The sequence below is a fragment of the Ursus americanus genome, chromosome 22 (genome assembly GCF_024610735.1).
Source record: "Ursus americanus isolate L20-20 chromosome 22, mUrsAme1.1.p, whole genome shotgun sequence".
NCBI classification, from domain to species: Eukaryota; Metazoa; Chordata; class Mammalia; order Carnivora; family Ursidae; genus Ursus; species Ursus americanus.
Window position 1 is genome coordinate 26,847,775 of NC_142148.1, and position 18,196 is coordinate 26,865,970.

At 55.1% G+C, this 18,196-nt stretch overlaps 1 protein-coding gene and 2 long non-coding RNA genes across 3 annotated transcripts in view; 2 read left to right on the plus strand and 1 right to left on the minus strand.

Annotated features, from left to right (window-relative positions):
- LOC123798841 (uncharacterized) overlaps window positions 1–18,196 on the plus strand; it is a 60,986-nt gene that overhangs the window by 11,289 nt on the left and 31,501 nt on the right. The window lies entirely within an intron of this gene.
- Window positions 783–12,606, minus strand: SCRT2 (scratch family transcriptional repressor 2). The gene is made up of 2 exons (XM_045807551.2): window positions 12,474–12,606; window positions 783–1,573 (listed from the first exon to the last, which is right to left on the minus strand). Exons 1-2 carry the CDS (start codon window positions 12,604–12,606, stop codon window positions 783–785), a joined length of 924 nt encoding a protein of 307 aa, XP_045663507.1.
- Window positions 1,286–9,296, plus strand: LOC123798850 (uncharacterized). The gene is made up of 3 exons (XR_006781421.2): window positions 1,286–1,603; window positions 3,023–3,201; window positions 7,842–9,296. It is a non-coding gene; the product is annotated as an uncharacterized LOC123798850 (long non-coding RNA).

An 18,196-nucleotide genomic window follows, 5' to 3' on the forward strand; every position in this document is an offset into this window, starting at 1 on the left:
GCAGGGCCTGAACTGCCCCTCAAGTCTGCCCCAGGTCAAGTGAACTCAAAGGGGTGAGAGTTGCTGGAGGGATGAGGGGGTCTGGAGAGAGTAGGGCGTGGGAGTGGTTGAGAAGGCCCCAGGACGGAAGAGAATAGGAAATGTATGTGAGCATAGTGTAGGGGGTTGTGAAGGGCTGGACCTAAGGCCGGGGGTACAGAGGGGATCAGGGACAGACTGGGGACTCCCAAGAGAGGTGAGGATTAGATCCCTAGATGGGCACACATACAGCAAGACTCGGCAGAGGCCAGAAGGACAGTCTGGGGTTGGAATGTGGCCTGGGAGCTGCAGGGCCTGCGTACCGGTGTGGACGGGAAACGAGGACAGGCGGGAGAGTCAAAGGTAGGTTTGGGCCTTTGACTGGGGTTCCAATAGAGGAATGGTAGGAGAGACTCAGCTAGAAGTGAGAGGAAAGGTCTGAAAGTTGGAAGGGGAGAGGTGCGGAGTCTGGGCGGGAGAAACATCCGGCTCTGTGGCCCGGGAGAGGTGCGGACCTGGTGCCTGAGTTGGGAGCCTTGAGGGCAGGGAGAGGGGGTCAAGGCCCGAGTCTCGGGACCTGAAAGGACGATGTGGTCGGGGTGCGCTGGGGAAGCCAGTGCCGGAGGTGAGTGGTGAGTCTGGGGGCGGGAGAGAAAAGTTCCGGCCTGGAAGCGGGGTCCCCACGAGGGGCGTGGTTAGGGAAACGCTGCTGGGGCGCGGAGAGAATGGAGGTGGAGGTGGGGGGCCCGAGGGTGGCGTACGGCTCAGCTGGCGGGGCCGGCGGGGGGCGGCGGGGGCGGCTCGGCCCCCTTGACGCAGGCTGCCTCGCAGTGCTTGTGGAGGTAGGACTTGAGCGCGAAGCTCTTGTCGCACTGGCGGCAGCGGTAGTGCTTGAAGGCCGAGTGCGTCTGCATGTGCGCGCGCAGGTTGGAGCGATCGGCGAAGGCCTTGCCGCAGTGCGCGCAGCCGAACGGCTTCTCGCCGGTGTGCGAGCGCATGTGGCCCTGCAGGAGCCAGGGCCGCGAGAAGGCCTTGCCGCACACGCCGCACTTGTGGCGCAGGTTGTGCGTGAGCACGTGCATGGCCAGCGCGGGCATGGACACGTACGCCTTGCCGCACGTCGGGCACTTGCGCGCCAGCTGGCTGTCCAGGCTGCGGTGCGTCTGCTTGTGGCGGCTCAGGTTCGACGACGTGGCGTACGTCTTGCCGCACTCGGCGCACGCGTGCCGGTGCCCGCCGCCCGCCGGCGCCCCCGCGCGCCCCGCGCGTCCCCCGGCGCTCCCGGCGTCCCCCGCGCCGCCCGCGTCCCCGCCGCCCCCGCCGCGCCGCCGCCGCGAGCGCCCGTCCGAAATGAAGAAGGCGTCCATGGAGTAGCTGTCGGTCACGGCCGCCTCTCCGCGGAAGTAGCGCGCCGACAGGCTGGACTGCGGGCTCTCGGGGTCGCTGTACTCCTCCGGCGCCGCCGGCGGGTAGGCGGGCTCGGCCGGCGCCAGCTCCAGGCCCGGCTTCTGGTCCGCATCGTAGCTGCTGGGGGGCAGGCAGTGCGGGACGTAACCTGCAGGGGCGGGAAGGAGCGGGGACGAAGGTGAGGCGCCGCCGAGGGCGGGTCACTCCTCGGGCCCTGCAGCGCGGCGTCCCCGTGCTCGCTCTTGGGAGACGTTGGCTGCTGGTGAGACAGTGGTCCCTGTCGTGCACCTCCGCCCTGGCTGGGTACAGATCCTTCCTCCATGGGCCACGGGGAAAACGACTCCTACTCCACCCTCTTGGAGCACTTTGCCCCCATGGTTCTACTGACGTTGCGTTCATTATCTTCTTAAGTGCTCACAGCCACGCAGTGAAGGTCTTACTGTTATTACACCCACTTTACAGATAGGACATAAAGAGCCTAAACTCGCAGCTAGTCAGTGAGGAGCCATGATTCAGACCTTAGCAGGCTGACGCCAAAGGCCGTGCTGTCTTTATTCTAACAACATTCTGCTGTTCTGGTGCTTGCTATAACTTCTCTGAATCTGTTTTCTCGTTTACAAAATGGAGCTTACAATTGGACACTCCCTCCCAGAGTCTTTGGAAGGGCAGAGTTAAGTGATGAAAAGAAGCGTGTGTTAAGCGTGCACCGGGCTCAGCCTCAGTGCTTTATGTATGTTAACTCATTCAACCCTTACAGACGGTGCAAAGTAGGTACTGTTATCATCCCCATTTTCCATGTAAAGAAATCGGGAAAGAGAGAGAGAGGGAGAGAGCACACAGTAATTGCTATATAAATGTTAGCTATTATAATTACGCTTTTTACTTGCTTAAAAAAGTGACTTCACTGAAGATTATTTAATTGTCTGCCTCCCCCACCCGACTATGAGCTTCCAAGGGCGGGATCTGTGCGCCCAGCATGTGCCTGGCTCAAAAAAGGTGTGCAATGAGTAGATGTTGCATAAATGAATTAAAAATCCTGCTAGTCCCACCTTCCAGGGTTGCTAGAGTATTTAAGAGGTCAAGTGTGGGGCATGTAATAGGTGGTCCAGGAAGGGGACTTCCTTATACTTTCTCCCAAGGCTGTTTTGCTCCCAGCTCCACTAGAAGCATTCTGGAGTCTCCCTGTGAGAATTCACCTCCCCCTCTTCTTCCCTCCTCTTCAGGGTTGGACCAGAAATCCTGTCTACCTTGGGTTTGTGTGATTGGTGGGTAGGCAGGCTGAGGCTTTCCCAGGGGATTCCACAGAGGCTTCCCAACTGCAGGGGGCACCCTGATTTGTCTCTCCCTCCCAGGGCATAGCCTGGTCCTAGCACCCTCCCTGAGGACCCTGGGGTCTGGACTCCCAGGAGAATTTCTGGCAGATAAGCACAAACTTATCAACCTGGCACCAAGGTTGTGTTTCCATTGTCTTTTGATTCCGGGAGAACAATGAAGATTAGGCCCCTTTCGTAGGTTTCAAGCTGGGGAGTGGGAAAGCAGGAGATTTGACCCTCTCCTTCTGACCTTGAGACCTGCTTTCCCCACACCCCATCTCCAGCCTCCCCCACTCAAGAAAGCAGGTAGAAGAGGACTTCGTAAGCAGGGAACTGGATTCAGAGCCTTCCTTCTTTGAAACAGCCTGCCTCATTCAGCCTCTGTACCTTTTCCTCTCATCTGGAATCCGGGATGGTGACAGAGTGAAGTCTGTGCAGACTGTGCCCCAGCCCGGAAGGCAAGGTTAGGCCCCCTTTTTTTTCTCCTTTCCCTTCAGATGTTGGCACGGGACCCTGTGCACACAGAAGTGGTTGGGGATTGTGGGGGTGGATGACTCAGTAAGGAGGGGCTCTGGTTGCAGAGAAGGCAGTGGTGCTGGCAGTTTTTTAATTGGGGAGGGAAGGTTGCCCAGCCTCTCAGCACCCGGTTCCTCCCCTCCTGTCTGCCTTTGGTCTGGAGGTTCCCCCACCTCCCACTCCAGGAATCAGGGCTCCTACTCAGTCCCCAAAACATTCAGGGAGTATTGTTTCACACTAAGTTAAATACCTGTCAGAGACTCCCAGACCTCCTCTCTCTGCTATATTTCTTCCCATTGTAACTGCTGAGAATAATGATAGTAATAGCTAATATTACTGAGCACTTACTGCGTGCCAGGCTCTGTGCTAAGCGCTTCACTCCCATCACCTGAACAAATATCACAAAAACCACTTTCATTCAGCTAAGGAAATGGAAGTATGGAGTGGTGATGGTACTTGCTCAAGGGATGGAGCAAGAATTGGAGCCCACCGCACTGCTCCCCTTGTTTTCCACACCCCCAGAGGTCCTGGAGAAAGTGGCTGTGGGTGATAAATGGTGATAAAGATTTGCCAGGCCAACCTCACTCCCCAGCCCAGCAGGATCTGCTACAGGCCATTCTGTCTACCTGGTCTTGGGACATCTTGATTCCTGGCAGAGAGTCTGGGTGACCTTGAGCAAGTCATGCACCTCTCTGTGCCTCAGGGGATAAATAGTATAGGATCCGTTTGCAGGCAATCACTGATCATGTGACCAGTGCCTCGCATGTTCTGTTCTGAAATAAGGATGGCATACTGGTTAAGAGCAGCACCTTGGTGCCGCGCTGCCTGGATGGAGTTCCAACTCCATGCCCAACCGTGCCCAACTGTGTGACCTTAGACAAACTACTTGATCTCTCTGTGCCTCTCTTTCCCCAGCTGTAAAATGGGGGGTAATGTAAGCATGTATACAGTTGTAGGAAGGAGTCTATGCGTAAACAAACAGTAAGTGAAAATGAACAAAAAATGAACATCCTAGAGCACTTAACGTGTTAGATGCTATTTTAAGGGCTTTATATACATGAATGCTTTCCCTCCTCATGACTCCAGTTGGTACCATCTTACAGATTAGAAATTTAGACACAAGGTAATTAAGTAACGTGCTCAGCAAGTAATTTAGAGCCAGGATCCCAGCCCAGTGTTGGGCACGTTGCAAACCCCCAATACATGTGTGCTGTTATTGTGAGTAATAATAATCTCCCCAGATGGATTTCTGTGCTGCAGTTTTCCTGGCACTTGCCAAGACACATCTTGATGTTCTTCTCTGGGCCTCTGTTTCCTCAGGATGTGTAATTTCTACATCATGTTCGGGTGAGGAAACTTGGTGGGTCAAATGAGTTCAATGAACCAGGCAAGTCCTCACCCAAATTGGGCTTCCTGCCCGTGGTGCCCTCTGGTGGCAGCCTGTAGCACTGCAGCAGCTTACTCCTGTCGCTGGGGGGCTCTTTACGTAGAAATAGGGGTGCCTCAAACAAAGGCTGCTTCTCTGCCTAGGGATGGATGCAGAACTGCCTTCAGGACAGGCATTGCAGGCCAGACCTGATTCCCAGCAGCTGTGGAGCTCAGCATGGGTGGTGGGGGTGGGGTGGAGTTGGGGTTATATGAGAGTTTGCATGGTCATGCATGAGTAGGACGAGGTGGTTCTAACTTGCTTTGTGACCTTGGCCAGGTTACTTAACCTCTCTGGATTTGGTCTGTATAGGAAAAAGGTTGACTGGTATGGTTTAAAGACTCTTTCTGCACCGTGGCTGAATAGATACTCAGGGATGCCCATTTTCCTGTCCTCCACACAGATCCCCAACCCCCCCCCCCCTCAACTCTACCTCATCCTCGTCAGATCAGCCTAGACCTCTCCTTGTCTATGTGACCTTGGCAAGTTATTTAACCTTCTTGTGCCACATATGTATAAGGGAGCTCATAATAGCATTAAATGAATTAATGCATATAAAGTGCTTAGTACAATGGTTGGCACACCATAGCCTCTCAAGCTGCTTTTATTATTGTCATCATTATCATCCCTACATTTCCTGGTGATATCCTTCTAATCTACCAGGAGTAGAAGGAGACACACATCGGTGTCTCAGGCTGCTGTGTGACCTTGGGCAAACCACCTCACCTCTCTGGGCCTCAACCCTGGAGAATCCTTCTGGACACTTTAAGTTGTGCTCTAACTGTGCATGGAACCCAGATGGGTTTTAGGTGCTTTCCTCTGCTGCACAGGTGACCAGAGATGGCTGAGCTGCCTGTCTTCCACCTGATAGGGTGAGACAGGGCTCTCCTGTTTGGGTCCCGATAAGAGGCAGGAAAGGTCAGGGACCCAGAGAGAAGGCCAGGGATGCTCTCATCCTGGCTCTTCTACCCATATCCTAGCTGTGTGACCTTGGGCAAGTCACACAGGCTCTCTGGGCTCAAATCCCCTATTTGGGACCCTGCCACTTGGAGGGACACTTTGGAAATACGGAGATATCATGCACGTCATCTGAGAAAAACTTTTGGTGTTCTCTGCCTATGAGTCTTGATACCTTAGATGGAAGGTCCAGAATCCATTAAAAAATAAAAAATCCTGCACCCAAAGGAGTGGTGGGAAGGGAATTTTATGAAGATTAAGACAGACACGGTCTCATCCAACTGTCTGGCCCCTTGGGGTGAGGGTGGGGACATCTCCCATAAGTACCACGACTCCTACCTACCACTGTTTCCCCTGGGCCTCCCTGTGTGCCAGGCACTATGCTACGCCCAGAGGCCCAGAGGCCCAGAGAGGGGAGAAGGTTTGCCCAAGGTCGCTGGCAGAGGAGTTAGGCTTGCAACCTTCCAGAGCCTGTATTCTTTCCAAAACACCCAAACTGGATGGAGACTGCTGGGGATGGGAAGTTTACAATCAGTGGGGAAAAGAGGCAGTGGGTTTTTTCAGATACCATCACCTAGTTGGCCTGTGTCTGATGGATGATGGGGTGTTGGGGCTGGGTAAAAGCTGCTTGAGAAAATGTTCCAGCCCCTTGTAAATTTTTGCACATAAAAGTAATAAAAGTAGTGATGGACACTTATTGAGCACTCACTGTGTACAAGGCACCCTGCTCAGTGCTTTGTGCACATTAGCTCCTATCTAAGGGAACATGATAGTCACTTCCTCCAGTGCCCTACAGAAGCTGAGGCCCAGAGAGGGGCCTTGACCCACCTCAGGTCACAGAGCAAGTTCACACAAGAGCTAGGCCAGCCTCCTGCCTCTTTATCCTGGACTCCTTTTCCCGGTCTCTCCCAGATTCCTAGGGTCCCAAAGTTCCTCAAGGGAATTTCCAGCCCCAGTCCCACTTCCCTGCCTTGAGATGGGCAGAAAAAGAGAGGGGCCTGGTGGTGGGCTAGCTTTCCAGGTGGCCCACTTTCCTGAGGAGGGCCCAGCCCTGCTTGGTGGTGGGAGCTGGAGGGGCTGCTGCATGGGTATATTTAGAGCTGCTTCTTGCTGTGCCAGGGCCTCGGGCCTCGAGAATCAGCTCCAGCCAGCTGAGCAGAAAGCCAGGTCTGTCAGCAGCAAAGCGGGATAAAAATAGTTTCTCCTGTCTGCTCACAGAGCTGGGCAAAGGGGCTGGTACCTCCCCCTCCCCTTATTATAGCATCTTTGTTAGCTGTTCCCTGGGCACTGGACCAGAAATGACACCCACCTCCTCCAAGGGCCTGGCAGCTGCTACACCTGCCCACTGGGGAGGGGGTCCCTGAGTCCAGAGGATCAGGGGACAGAATGAGGTCTGGTCCAATGTGACCATGGCTGTAGGGTGTGGGGCTGATGCCCACTGACCCAGGCCCAGGGAGGGTCTAGAGGATTCCAGAGTTCCTCCCCACCTTCCCCCCCCTCCAGAAATCCCACATATTCTGTTTTTTCCTGACTGTGACCCAATTCCTGTGGCCCATAGGGAGGTCCACAGCTCTGCAGGAATCAATAGGAAAGCTTTTTCAAGAGGTTGTGGAGATAGGAGTAGGTGGCTAAGGGTCTTGAATTGCCCAGCACTGGCTGGTGGAGAGGCCTCCTGCCCCCTTGGGGGAGTCTCAGCAGGCCCTTTCACCATGCATGCAGGTTCTCCAAGCCTCCTGATTTCTGTCCTGCCCTCTATCTGCTCCAGAAGGGTGCAACCAGAGGGCTGGTTCCAACCTCCCTTTCTACCCAAAGGCTGGCAGCTGGAGACAGCTGGGAGAGAGGTCAGGGACTCTGGGGGCCCCCTCTCCTCAGCAGTGCCCCCCAGAGGGCCTCATCTCTCTCACTGTGCCCCCCAGGGGGCCTGTAGGCTGGGATAGTCCCTAGAACATGTAGACGAAGCACTCACCAGGGAGGTGTGACAGGGTCCACCATTTATGCCCTTGTGACCTCATGCTAGTGATGGGCCTCCCTGGCCTCATTTGCCTTTGTAGGTTGGAGCTAATCCTCCCCTGTGTTTACTGCCCTTTGCCCACAGTGTGTGTGTGTGTGGGGGGGGGGGTTGGGGGAGAGTGCCGGGAGTCTTTGGGATGTGTAAATTGCTGTGCTGACATAGGGACTTGATATACTCTTCTGCTGTCCCTCAGGAACCACAAACTGAGACTGTTTGAAGAGTGGATGCTCAGCTCCAGCCCTTCATGTCCCCCTTGTGACCCCAAGCTTTCGGGGAGGCCATGGGCCCCAGATTCTATATCCCACACAGGCTCTGTTATTCCACACTCTCACTGACTAATTCTTAGGAAAGTCAGATTTCTGGATCCCTAGAAGGTCAGAGCTGAAAGAGATCAAGTTCAAGTGCTTGAGTTCATAAAAGGGAAACTGAGGCTGAGGTAGGGGAAGATTAGTCCAGGCCACAGAGAAAGCTAATGGTGGGTCTACGACTTGAACCTGGGAAGCCTCGAGAATGGACCTGAACATGACCTTGGACTAGAAATTTGACCTGAATCTTAATCCTGGACCCTGAACATTGACCTGGACTTGATTTTAGACATTGAAACTTGAACTTGGGCATGAATTTGTTCTGAATATTGGACTGGATGTGTAACCTCAGACATTGACCTTGGACCTAGATCTTGGACCTGGTCCTAGACTTGAGGTTGGAGATGGATGTTGGGCTTGGATCTCAGATCTGGACCTGGACGTTAGACTGGACATCGGACCTGGACTTTGAACCTGGACCTCTGACATGTCTCTAACTTGGATCTTGGACCTATACCAAGACTGAGATGCCAGGGGAAGTGGTAGTTAAAGAAGAGCCAGATGGGCCTGCTGTGTGTCCTTGGGCACCTCCCCAGGCTTCTCTGGGCTCCCTCGGCTAAGGGATTGGGGCAGCCCTTTTGCATCCCTGCTCTCAATATGGACTTTCTGAGGTGTGGGGTGGATGTGTTGGGGACTTTCAGCCGGACTTCCAGGCCTGTCCTGGAGCGACTCCCTGGCGCCATCAGAGGGAGTGAGAGGAAGTGGGCGCTGGTATAATGTGGTCAACTAGATAAGCCCATGGGCAAGAGTAGGAGTGCTTCCTCAGCCTGCTGGGGAGGCTTAATGTAGCTGTGGAGGGCAGACAGCGGTGTTATTGGATTGGCATTGATCCCTCATCTGCCTGGGTCAGATGCACTCTGAAGGAGTATGGGGGCAGGACTAGGCCGGGGGTACAGAGAAAGGGGGACAGGGAGCCCGGCTGGAGTCGCAAGTCAGGGTGTGAGGGTGTGAGGGGGTAGGCAGTGAAACTGTCTTCTGCTGGGGCCCCGGAGACTGCTGCCGTGCAGACAGGTGAGCAGCAGCCTGCTCTGGGATGGCTGAGTCCCCAGCATCTCCCCAGGGTGGGGGCCCAAGGCCTGCAAAGCCGTGGGCTTGGTGGCGTTGGAGGGTAGGGTGTGAGAGGGTTAGGAGTGTGAGTTGACATCTCACAAGACTGAATCTGTGTTTGGAATCACTCAGGGAAGAGGAGGGGAAGGGGAGGCTGCACTGAGGCAGAAAACAGTGGAGGAGCAAGAAGGGAGGGAGGGGGAGAAACAAGGCATTGTATTGGACAGGGTGGTGGAATTAAATCTGGCTCCCTTCTTTGGGGAGCTCTGCAGAAAGGCCTGGAGATTTTTCCATTTGGGAGGCTTCCCCTTCCTCATTTAGGGGTTCTTTGGGCTGGGGGCGGGGGGGGGGGAGGCCTGGAGCCCAGACACACCTGCTGCACCCTTTGCTCAGCCCTCAGAGGCTGAAAAGGGAGGGAGTAGGGAGGCAAAGAAGAGCATCGCTTGTGTGTGTGTGTGTGTGTGTGTGTGTGTGTGTAGGAGGAGTCCTCCAGGAATCCTCAGCACTCCCAGGCATTCCCTGAGCTGGGAGTACACCTCTTTTATTTGGGGCCCTGCGTCTCCCATCAGTTAGGAGCTGTGGTTCTCCTGACTTCCACGTGCACAGGCCCCCTCCCCACACCCCTCCCCAGCTTCCCCTCCCACCAGCCTCATCCTGACCCTGTAGCCATTGCTGCAGGAATGGCTTGTAAGAGGATCTTTCTAATAACTGGAACTATCTCCAGCCCCAGGCCCTTCCCCCTTCCCCCTCCCTTCTCCTCCCTCCCTCCTTCCCTCCCTCAATCTCCTCACCTCCCCCCCTCCTCTCTTTCTCCTTGTTTACCCAGCACACTTACACACGCTGGGAGAGAAAAACGTCGGCTCAGCAATTTTTCACACTTCCCTCAAACGCTCAGCAAGGTTATTTCCGGCAGAGTGGAGACAACGGGCCACTAGGAGCCGGCAGGCTCTCTGAGGGCCCCCAGCACCCTGCCCACCCATGGAATGAGGGAGCCTTCAGTATCCAGCCTAGCCACACCCCAGGGATAGGAGAGGCCCCTGAAAACAGGATGAGGCAGACCCTATGTTTCCCAGCCATACCCAGGCTTGAAGGGTCACCCCCCCCCCCCCGCCCCGAGCTCCAGCACTAACCCTTTACTGCAGACACCACCAAAGCAGCTAAGCCAGGGTGCCTGTCCTCACCGTGGGGCATCCTGCAGAGAATGAAGCCAAGAAATATCTGGTCTCAGAAACTCTGCTACCCTCAGCCAGGCATTGGATGGTAAACAGAATCCTACAGAAACCCTGACAATGGCCCCCCGCACTCTGTTAGACCCTCATCCAGACATTTCCAGTGCCTTCCATCCCACACTTGACCTTCACAAAAGCTGAGGTTGTCAAAGTTGGAAGGATACTTAGTTCAGCCTTCCAAACTCTTTCACTGCTGGGGAGACAGAGGACCAGAGAAGGGAAGGCGCTTGCCCAAGGTCACACAGCGAGTCAGAGACCTAGTCTCCTAGAGTTCCAGGCCAGATATCATACTATCAGGACAGCCTCAGGATTCTCTGGAGGCCAGGGAACTGGTCTAGAGCCCTTTGGGGAAAGGGCCAAAGACAGGGATGGTTCTAGGGTGTCAAACCCCGTGGAACCCCCACAGGAACAACCCTGCTGATAGCTTTGCCCCAACTTTTGCCCTGACCCCACCATTCACTCAGGGGCTCCTTTCAAAGCTTTTTTGGGACTAAATTCAAAGCAAGGCACTCCTGCCTCCATCCTGAGGAGTAGTTTGCAGTTTGGGCTGTGCATGAGAAATTCTCTAAGCTTCTCTGGGTTTCCTCAACTGCCCTGGGGGCAGGACCACAGGGGCCTTAGGGGGTGGGAGCCCAGGGCTTTGTGTCAGTCCCCCAAGGGATCCACATCCTAGTCTTGCAGGCATTTCAATTTCTACCCAGATACTAGCACATACACTCCCCAGCCCTGGCATGGTCCCAGGTCCACCCTCTGTCTTGCCAGCACTCAGACAAGCCCAGCCATATCCCTGGGCCTCTGTCCTCAACCCCAAGAGGCCCTGGGGTCAAGAAAAGAGGACAGTAGAATAAGGGACATATGGGTAAAGGAAAAAGGGGTTGGTTCTCTGGGGGATCTGGGGGAGGCTTGAGGCTGAGGGGCTATAACTGTATCCCTGATCACTCCCTAATTTCTTTGACCTTGATGAGGTCACAGAGCTCTTTGCCCAGCGCCCTCTTGTTACCTGGTTTGACAGAGTGATGGAATGTGGGTGAAGTGCTTGGAAATCCCTAAGGGAGAAACTCCCACCCTCCCTCCTGGGCTGCTGCCTTCACCACCTCAGCTCCCCCCCACCATCCTCAGCCCTTTCTTCTCTTCTTTTTCTCCCCTCCCCTCTCCTCTCCTCTTCTCCCTCATCACCCCCTCCCCACACACCCCAAAGCTGATGCCACATGTGATGTTAGATTTCTTACTGCCAAAGGGATGCCTCTTCTCCAGACACCTGCCTGGTATGGGCCATGAGAGGAGAAACCTTTTGTGATCCCCTTGATGGGGGATGGGGTCTACAGAAGCAGTCTCTGATTCTTCTCCACACCCTTCAGAGCTCACCCCCTTCTGAGGCTGAATGACCTCTCTTGTCCCTCAAACCCTTGTCCCTGCAGGAACTTGCTCTGAGAAGAGATGGAGTGTGTGGGGGTGGGGGACTTACAAGGAACAGCAGGGCTGGCTCTGGAGGGGGTTGAGAAGCTGGAGTGGGGAGGGAGTGCAGCCCAGGGGACCAGGACCACTTTGGGGGAACCCCTCCTAGAAATCCCCTCTTCCTTGCAGCCCCGGGACAGGCCCAGCCTTTGGCAGGCATGTGGCTGAGGGTAACAAAAGAGTTGCTGAGAGAGGGGGCCTGGGAACACTTGTCTGGCATCGCCAGGGGGAGCAGGCTTGAAGGGAAAGGAGGGTGCCCCAGCTACACCCAAGGAGCCAGCCCTGTCTCCCCAGGGACTGGTAGTCCTGTCTCGCTTATCTTCCCCACCAGGGCAGTACACTCAGGCAGCCAGCCTCCTTCCCTCCACCAGGGAGAGGGGACCCTCAGGCTGCCTTGTGCATTAGCCCCCCAGTATTAGCCCTTCATGGGTGCCTTTCTCTCTTTCCATTCTCTCGCCACCCCTCACTCCAGCCCCGTTCTAGGGCCACAACTTTCAAAGTCCGGACTGGCGCGTGGCTATGGGATGGATCGACCCTGCGACTTTCCCTTTGTAGGGACCTAGCCCCTGCCCCGCCCGCCCGGCCCTCGGGAAGCCCGGGAGGCGCACACAGCCAGGGAAATCTCCTCCCGGGGTTCCCTGCCGCGCGCACCCCTCCTCGTGGCCCGAGTTGGGGAGGGCCCGAACTCCCCTCCCTCTCCCCCCCACCCCCCCGCCGGGTCCTACTCACCGTTGTCCCCGGGCGGCCCCCGGGCGCCAGGCAGCACGTAGGCGGTCTCCAAGGGGTGGTAGGTGGGGGCCGGCACCCCGCTGCACTGGAAGCCGTCCCCTTTGATCTTCTTTACCAGGAAGGAGCGCGGCATGGTGCGACTGGCGGGGGGCTCGGCGGGGGCACTTGCGTGGGGCCCCGGTGGGGGGAGGCGGCCAGCCGGGCGCGATTGGCTGTCTGCGCGGGGTTTCAGCACTGGACAGCTCCCAGCGGGCGGGCGGGCGGCAGCGCGGAGCCGGCACCGGTGGCGGCGGCCCCGGCTCTGGCTCGGGCTCCCGCTCGGGCTTGGCGGCGGCGGCGCGCAGACAGGCGATCGCTGGAGCTGTGCTCAGCACTCCGGCTGCCGGCTTTATATGGGACGCAGGCTGGAGGAGATCAGGTGGTCCCCTAGCAATGGAACTGTTCAGCGCTCTAATCCATCAAATGTCCCCCAGGACAATCGCTCCGCACACGTTCCCCTGAACCGGCAGCGGTGGGGGCAGACCAGGCGCAGGGAGCAGCGGGCAGGCAGGAGGGGAGAAAGTGAGGGCGAGAAAGGCGCAGAGATACAGAGAGACGGAGAAAGAGGAGTGGGGGGGGGAGGGAGAGAGAGAGGATGAGAGAGAGGAGAGAGGAGATACGCAGAGAAAGACAGAAAGAGACATACAGAGAAAGACACACACACACACACACACACACACACACACACTGAAAGAGGTAGAAATAGAGACCGAGATAAGGACAAAAAGACACAAGAGAGAAACACACAGAGAAGGAAAACAGAGATGGAAAGAAGTAGCAACACACGCTCACACACCCAGGGGAGAGAAAGAGAGATCCAGAAACACAAAAAGAAAGCCACTCAGGGATGCAAAGAAAGGGAAAGAAAAGTGTAAGATAGAGGGAGAAACCGAGGGGAGAGGGCAGAGAGTGGTCCGAGCAGGCGAGGTTCAGGCTCATGGGGACACAGAGAAGGGGATGCAAAGAAAAGAGTGTGAGCTCGCCAGCCACGACCCTCCTGCCTCGAGTCCTCTCCCTTTCCCCCAATTTAGAAGTGGCCAGTGTGGACACTTAGCTTTAACTAGAGGAAGTCGTCACCCCCACCCTAGCTTGACTTCCCACTGAAGCCCCCTGTTGGGTTTGGGGTTCAACTTTCTTCTCCCAGAACTGGTGGGGGCAGCAAGTCCCCCATGCGGATGCCGGCCCCGCTGAGCCAGTCCTGTTCCGGTGCCTAGCTCAGGCAGGCGCTGCAAGAGGAAGTGAAAATCGTCCAGTAATTAATTTCCCTGCTGCCGGGGGGTGGTGGTTTTGACACATCCGAGGCTGTGTCTTTCCCTGAAGCGGGGAGCAGACAATAGAGACACGTGGACTGGGAAGGGAGAGGGGGGAAGGGAGGGGGAGCGGGGCTCCCGCTGGAACTCTTTGCAGGTCAGCTCCTTTGTCTCCAGGAGGATCTGAGCAAACCCCCCACCACCACCACCATCCGACCAAAACCTGGGGGAGCTCCTATATCTTGGAGGACCGAGGAGCAGGAGAACTCAACCCCCTGCCCAGAGACTGCTTGGCAAAGTGCCGTGGTGGTGGGCTGGCCTCAGCAAGTATGGGATGGCCAGTGCACAAGAGTCCCAGAACTGGACTCCAGGAATGCCAGGATCTCATTGGTCGACAGCATTTTGTTTATGGGATGCCAGGCTGATGGAGTGGGGATGTGCTTTTGAGACTGGGTCATTCAATACCAGTTGGGATAGTAAGACCCAGAGAGGGTGTGGAGGTGCCTGAAGTCCCACAGTGAGTCAGCAGAAATTTCCAGAAACCCTTGTGTGACCTTTGGGCACCACTGAGTGAGGGGCTCACACAGTCCTTGAGGTATGATGTTGAATGTTGGAATAAAATTTGGGCCCTTGAGCTTGGCAAGGCCCTGCATGATCTTGGGGGTGGGGTGGGCATTGCCCATCTTCCCAGCTATATTGCCTCTTATTTTGCCCTCTGGGACTTTTTTTTTTTAACCTCAGTCACTGAGGGTTGAGATGATCATACCCCTTGACTCATGGCACACCCCTGTATTCCCGACTCCAGCCACACAAATGGCTTCTAGTTCTTCAGGCTTGGTGCTCACTGGTTTATCTATTGGCCTCCACAGTGTTTTCTCTCTTCAGACTGTTCCTCCGTCTACTTCATCCTAGCACACCCCTATTTGTCCTCAGGGCTTAGCTGAGGGATCACTTCACTTAGGAAGTATCCTGACTTCCTACATTGTGGAGTAGCCCAGCTTGCCCTTTAGCCCCTGACCTTCATGGGGACAGAGACTGTGTCCCATGTTTGGCTCAGTATACTCTTACAATGTGCAGGGGGACATCTTGGCTCCCCTACTTACTAGCTGTGGAACCATGGGCAAGTTATTCAACTGCTCTGTGCCTCACTTCCCCCCTTCATAAAATGGGAATGGTAACTTCTGTCAGCCCAGGGGCTCGGCAGCGCTACCAGAGTTGCTATATATAAAAGGCTTGGAATGATGCCCGGCATATAGTAGGTGCTCAATACATGTGGCTTCTATATGTACAGTTATGCCTGGAGTACCCCCACATATTTGTGGGGTTCCGTGGAATAAGCGGTGACAGTCCTAGTCCCTGCTGTCTTGGAGGTGACATTCAAGGGACCATGGCTGGATACTGAAGAAGGAAACGCTGATATCAACAATATCCTTTCAAATAGTTGTTCAGTGCTGTGAGGAACATAAAAGTGGGTGAGGGGATGGAGAATGATGGTGCCTAGCTAGGGTGGCCAGCAAGGGTCTCCTGGAAGAGGTGACATCTGAGCTGAGACTTCTGCGAGGGGTGCTTAGTCCAGTGGGGTGGATAAGACACATGGGTGAGGGGCGCCTGGGTGGCTCAGTTAGTTAAGCATCTGCCTTCGGCCCAGTCATGATCCCAGAGTCCTGGGATTGAGCCCTGAATTGGGGCTCCCTGCTCAGTGGGGAGTCTGCTTCTTCCCCTCCCTCAGTCCCTCCCCCCTGTTCATGCTCTCTCCCTCTCTCTCATGCTCTGTCTCAAATTAATAACTAAAATCTTCAAAAAAAAAAAAAAAGACGCCTGGGAGCCCATGAGGTCACCTCTGCCTGCCTGAAGGTTCTACCACCCCCATCGCCTACAAGGAGTCAGTGAAACTGAGCCCAGAGGGCTTCCCAAGACACAGAGAGTTCATGGTAGCTTAGGGACAGAGCTGGGGACTGGGCTGTCTGTCATCAGGGCTTCTCACTGGGTAGGATGGAGAGGTCATCCACCCCAGAAGTGACACATCCAAAGTCCTGCAGACCACCAGTGCCAAGTTGAGCATAAGACCCCAGGTCTCTGTCCTCCAGTTGGAAGGTGGCATGGGCACGTTTAGCAGATAAGAAGAAACCTTTGGCCCAGAAAGTGAGGTTCAAGAATACCTACTGGGTGGGGAGACCTGAAGCATGATGAAATACACAACGGCTGGCACAGCTTCATCACAGGGACACTAAGAAGGGCCTTCTGTCCCCTAAACCACGGCTAACACTGGCTTCCTGGTTCCAGGAAGTCCACATCACATCAGATCAGTAAAGAAGTTTAATCTCAGGGATGTTTGCTGCCGCAGCAGAGACTGGAATAAAACCCCAAACTGGAGACAATGGAGAGGGGGCTATGAAGAAGACACCGGCTTGATGGACTATTGTATAGTCATTAAAAATCATCGTACAAGGAAAGGGCTTGTGGAACTATGTTAAATGAAGGATGTAGAATCCAGAAATTTCTCCTGGCATGTTGGCAACTAGGAACCAAAATAAAAATAAACATGCCTAGGAAAGTGAAAGAAGGACTGGAGGCCTATGGGTTTTCTCCCCCCTTCTTCTCATGGTTTCTAAAATGACCATAAAATGTTTCGGTTCCACAAGCGCTTATCTCGAGCGCTTGCTAACTACTCCCTTCCTTCTAAAGAGAAGAACTGATATATTTTGTAAAACACGTCAGGATAGTCATTCTTCTGACTTTTGGGAAGACAGCACTGCTGGTGGCAAGTTTCCCCAGCGACAATAATAATTATTGTTCTATCAACAGCACCATTACTGAGCAGCTCTGCGTGCCTGGCACTGTTCTAAACACTTACCCTCCACAGATGCTGGCCTCACCAGGGGCTTTAGCTGGAGGGATTCAGAGTCAGCCTGTTTTCAGTTCAAATCCGTGTTCTGCCACTTCCCAGCTGTGTGGTTCTCGGTGCCTGTTTCCTCATCTGTAAAATGGGGGCATTAATTGGGCCTGTCTCACAAGGGTGCCGTGATGATTAAATGATAACGTACCCATAAAGTGTTTCGAGCAGTGCCTGGCGCACAGTAACTTGACTTGATAATTGTTCACTATTTTAATTTACACATCTTCACTCGTCTAAGCCTCACCACGGCCTCACGGGAGAAGATTCTGTTATGCCCCATTCTACAAACGGGGCTGAAATGACTGGTTCAAGACCACAAGGTCACCGTGTGGAGGAGCTGGGAAGTGTCGCAGATCCATGTGGCCCACTGCCTGCCTCCCCAGGAGCCCTAGGCTTGATATAACGCTAGTGGGGACGGCAGGCTCGGCCCTCCTGCCCTCCTTAGCCTGCTCTGGTTTCCCACACATTTCAGGCTTGCTCTGCGCGTCAGGAAGGAGGGTAGCTGCTAGTGTCTGGGTGTGGGTCTCAGTGCTGTGTTGGTCCAGGTGGCTGGCAGAATTGCCCCGTGCCTGCCCCTCAGTCTGCACCTCTGTAGACGGAACGAGGCACCATATTTGCAGGGCTCACTGCCTGTAGTTAGGAAGGAGCAGTGCTCTGAGAGTCGGGAGCCCGATTCTAGCCCCGGCTCCGCTCCCTCTGCTCCCTATTCTGAGCTCCAGCTTTCTCGTCTGTCAAATGGGCATGGGACAAGATGGTCCCTGAGCTGCTGTCCAGAGCTGATAATGGAATTCTGTATGAATTCCAAGGAGGAGAGCGGCCACAAATGCATCCACTCCACGCTGATGGGGCTCTTTTCTCTGGTAAGCTTCACTTATGCTGCCCTGCTTCTCCAGCGTGGTTTAGCCAGGCCCTCGTCCTCTGGGGCCAGAGAGGAGAAGGTAGGAGAAGGGTGAAGCTCTGTACACCAAGACTTATAAAGGCGATCTTGCCTAAGGGCACCTGGTGGGTCCCCCAGAATTGGATAGGTGTGGGGTTTTCTCTCGGGCCACTTGGGTTCCCTGGGAAGCAGGTGTGAACATGGCGGTGAAAGGACAGAATTTTATGGGAGATACAACCTGTGGAGAGAAGAGGGGTGTGGTGCCTTGAGCCGGGGTGAAGGGAGAGAAGGGAGAAAGGAAGATGGTGGAGCCGGAGCGTCAGGCAGGGGCGCAGGTCCGGGGCAGTCTGGCAGCCAGCAGGCAATTCCGGTGCGAAGATTTTCTGCAGGGGAGCCCCGCACTGGGCAGAACGGCCAGGCCCCGGCTCCCCGCTCTTAGTGACTGCGGTCCAGAGGAGGGCCGAGTGGCTGGCACATGTTTTTCTTTACTTTATTCATTTAATAGACGCTTACAGCTCGGGGCCTGTGCCAGGTGCTGATCTGTACTCTTGCCAAGTACTACCTAGTCCTCGCACTTGCCTTTTCAGGCCGACGAGACTGTGAGCCCCATTTTACAGAGGAGGAAACGGAGCCCAGAGGGTCTCAGTAACTTGCTGGAGGC

What these genes read in the sequence shown, in the direction of transcription:
- SCRT2 (XM_045807551.2), bottom strand. Translation starts at nt 12,606, where the DNA reads ATGCCGCGCTCCTTCCTGGTAAAGAAGATCAAAGGGGACGGCTTCCAG. An exon ending in GGGGCCGCCCGGGGACAACG is followed by an intron (nt 1,574 to 12,473) that starts GTGAGTAGGACC and finishes CCGCCCCTGCAG; the next exon opens with GTTACGTCCCGCACTGCCTG.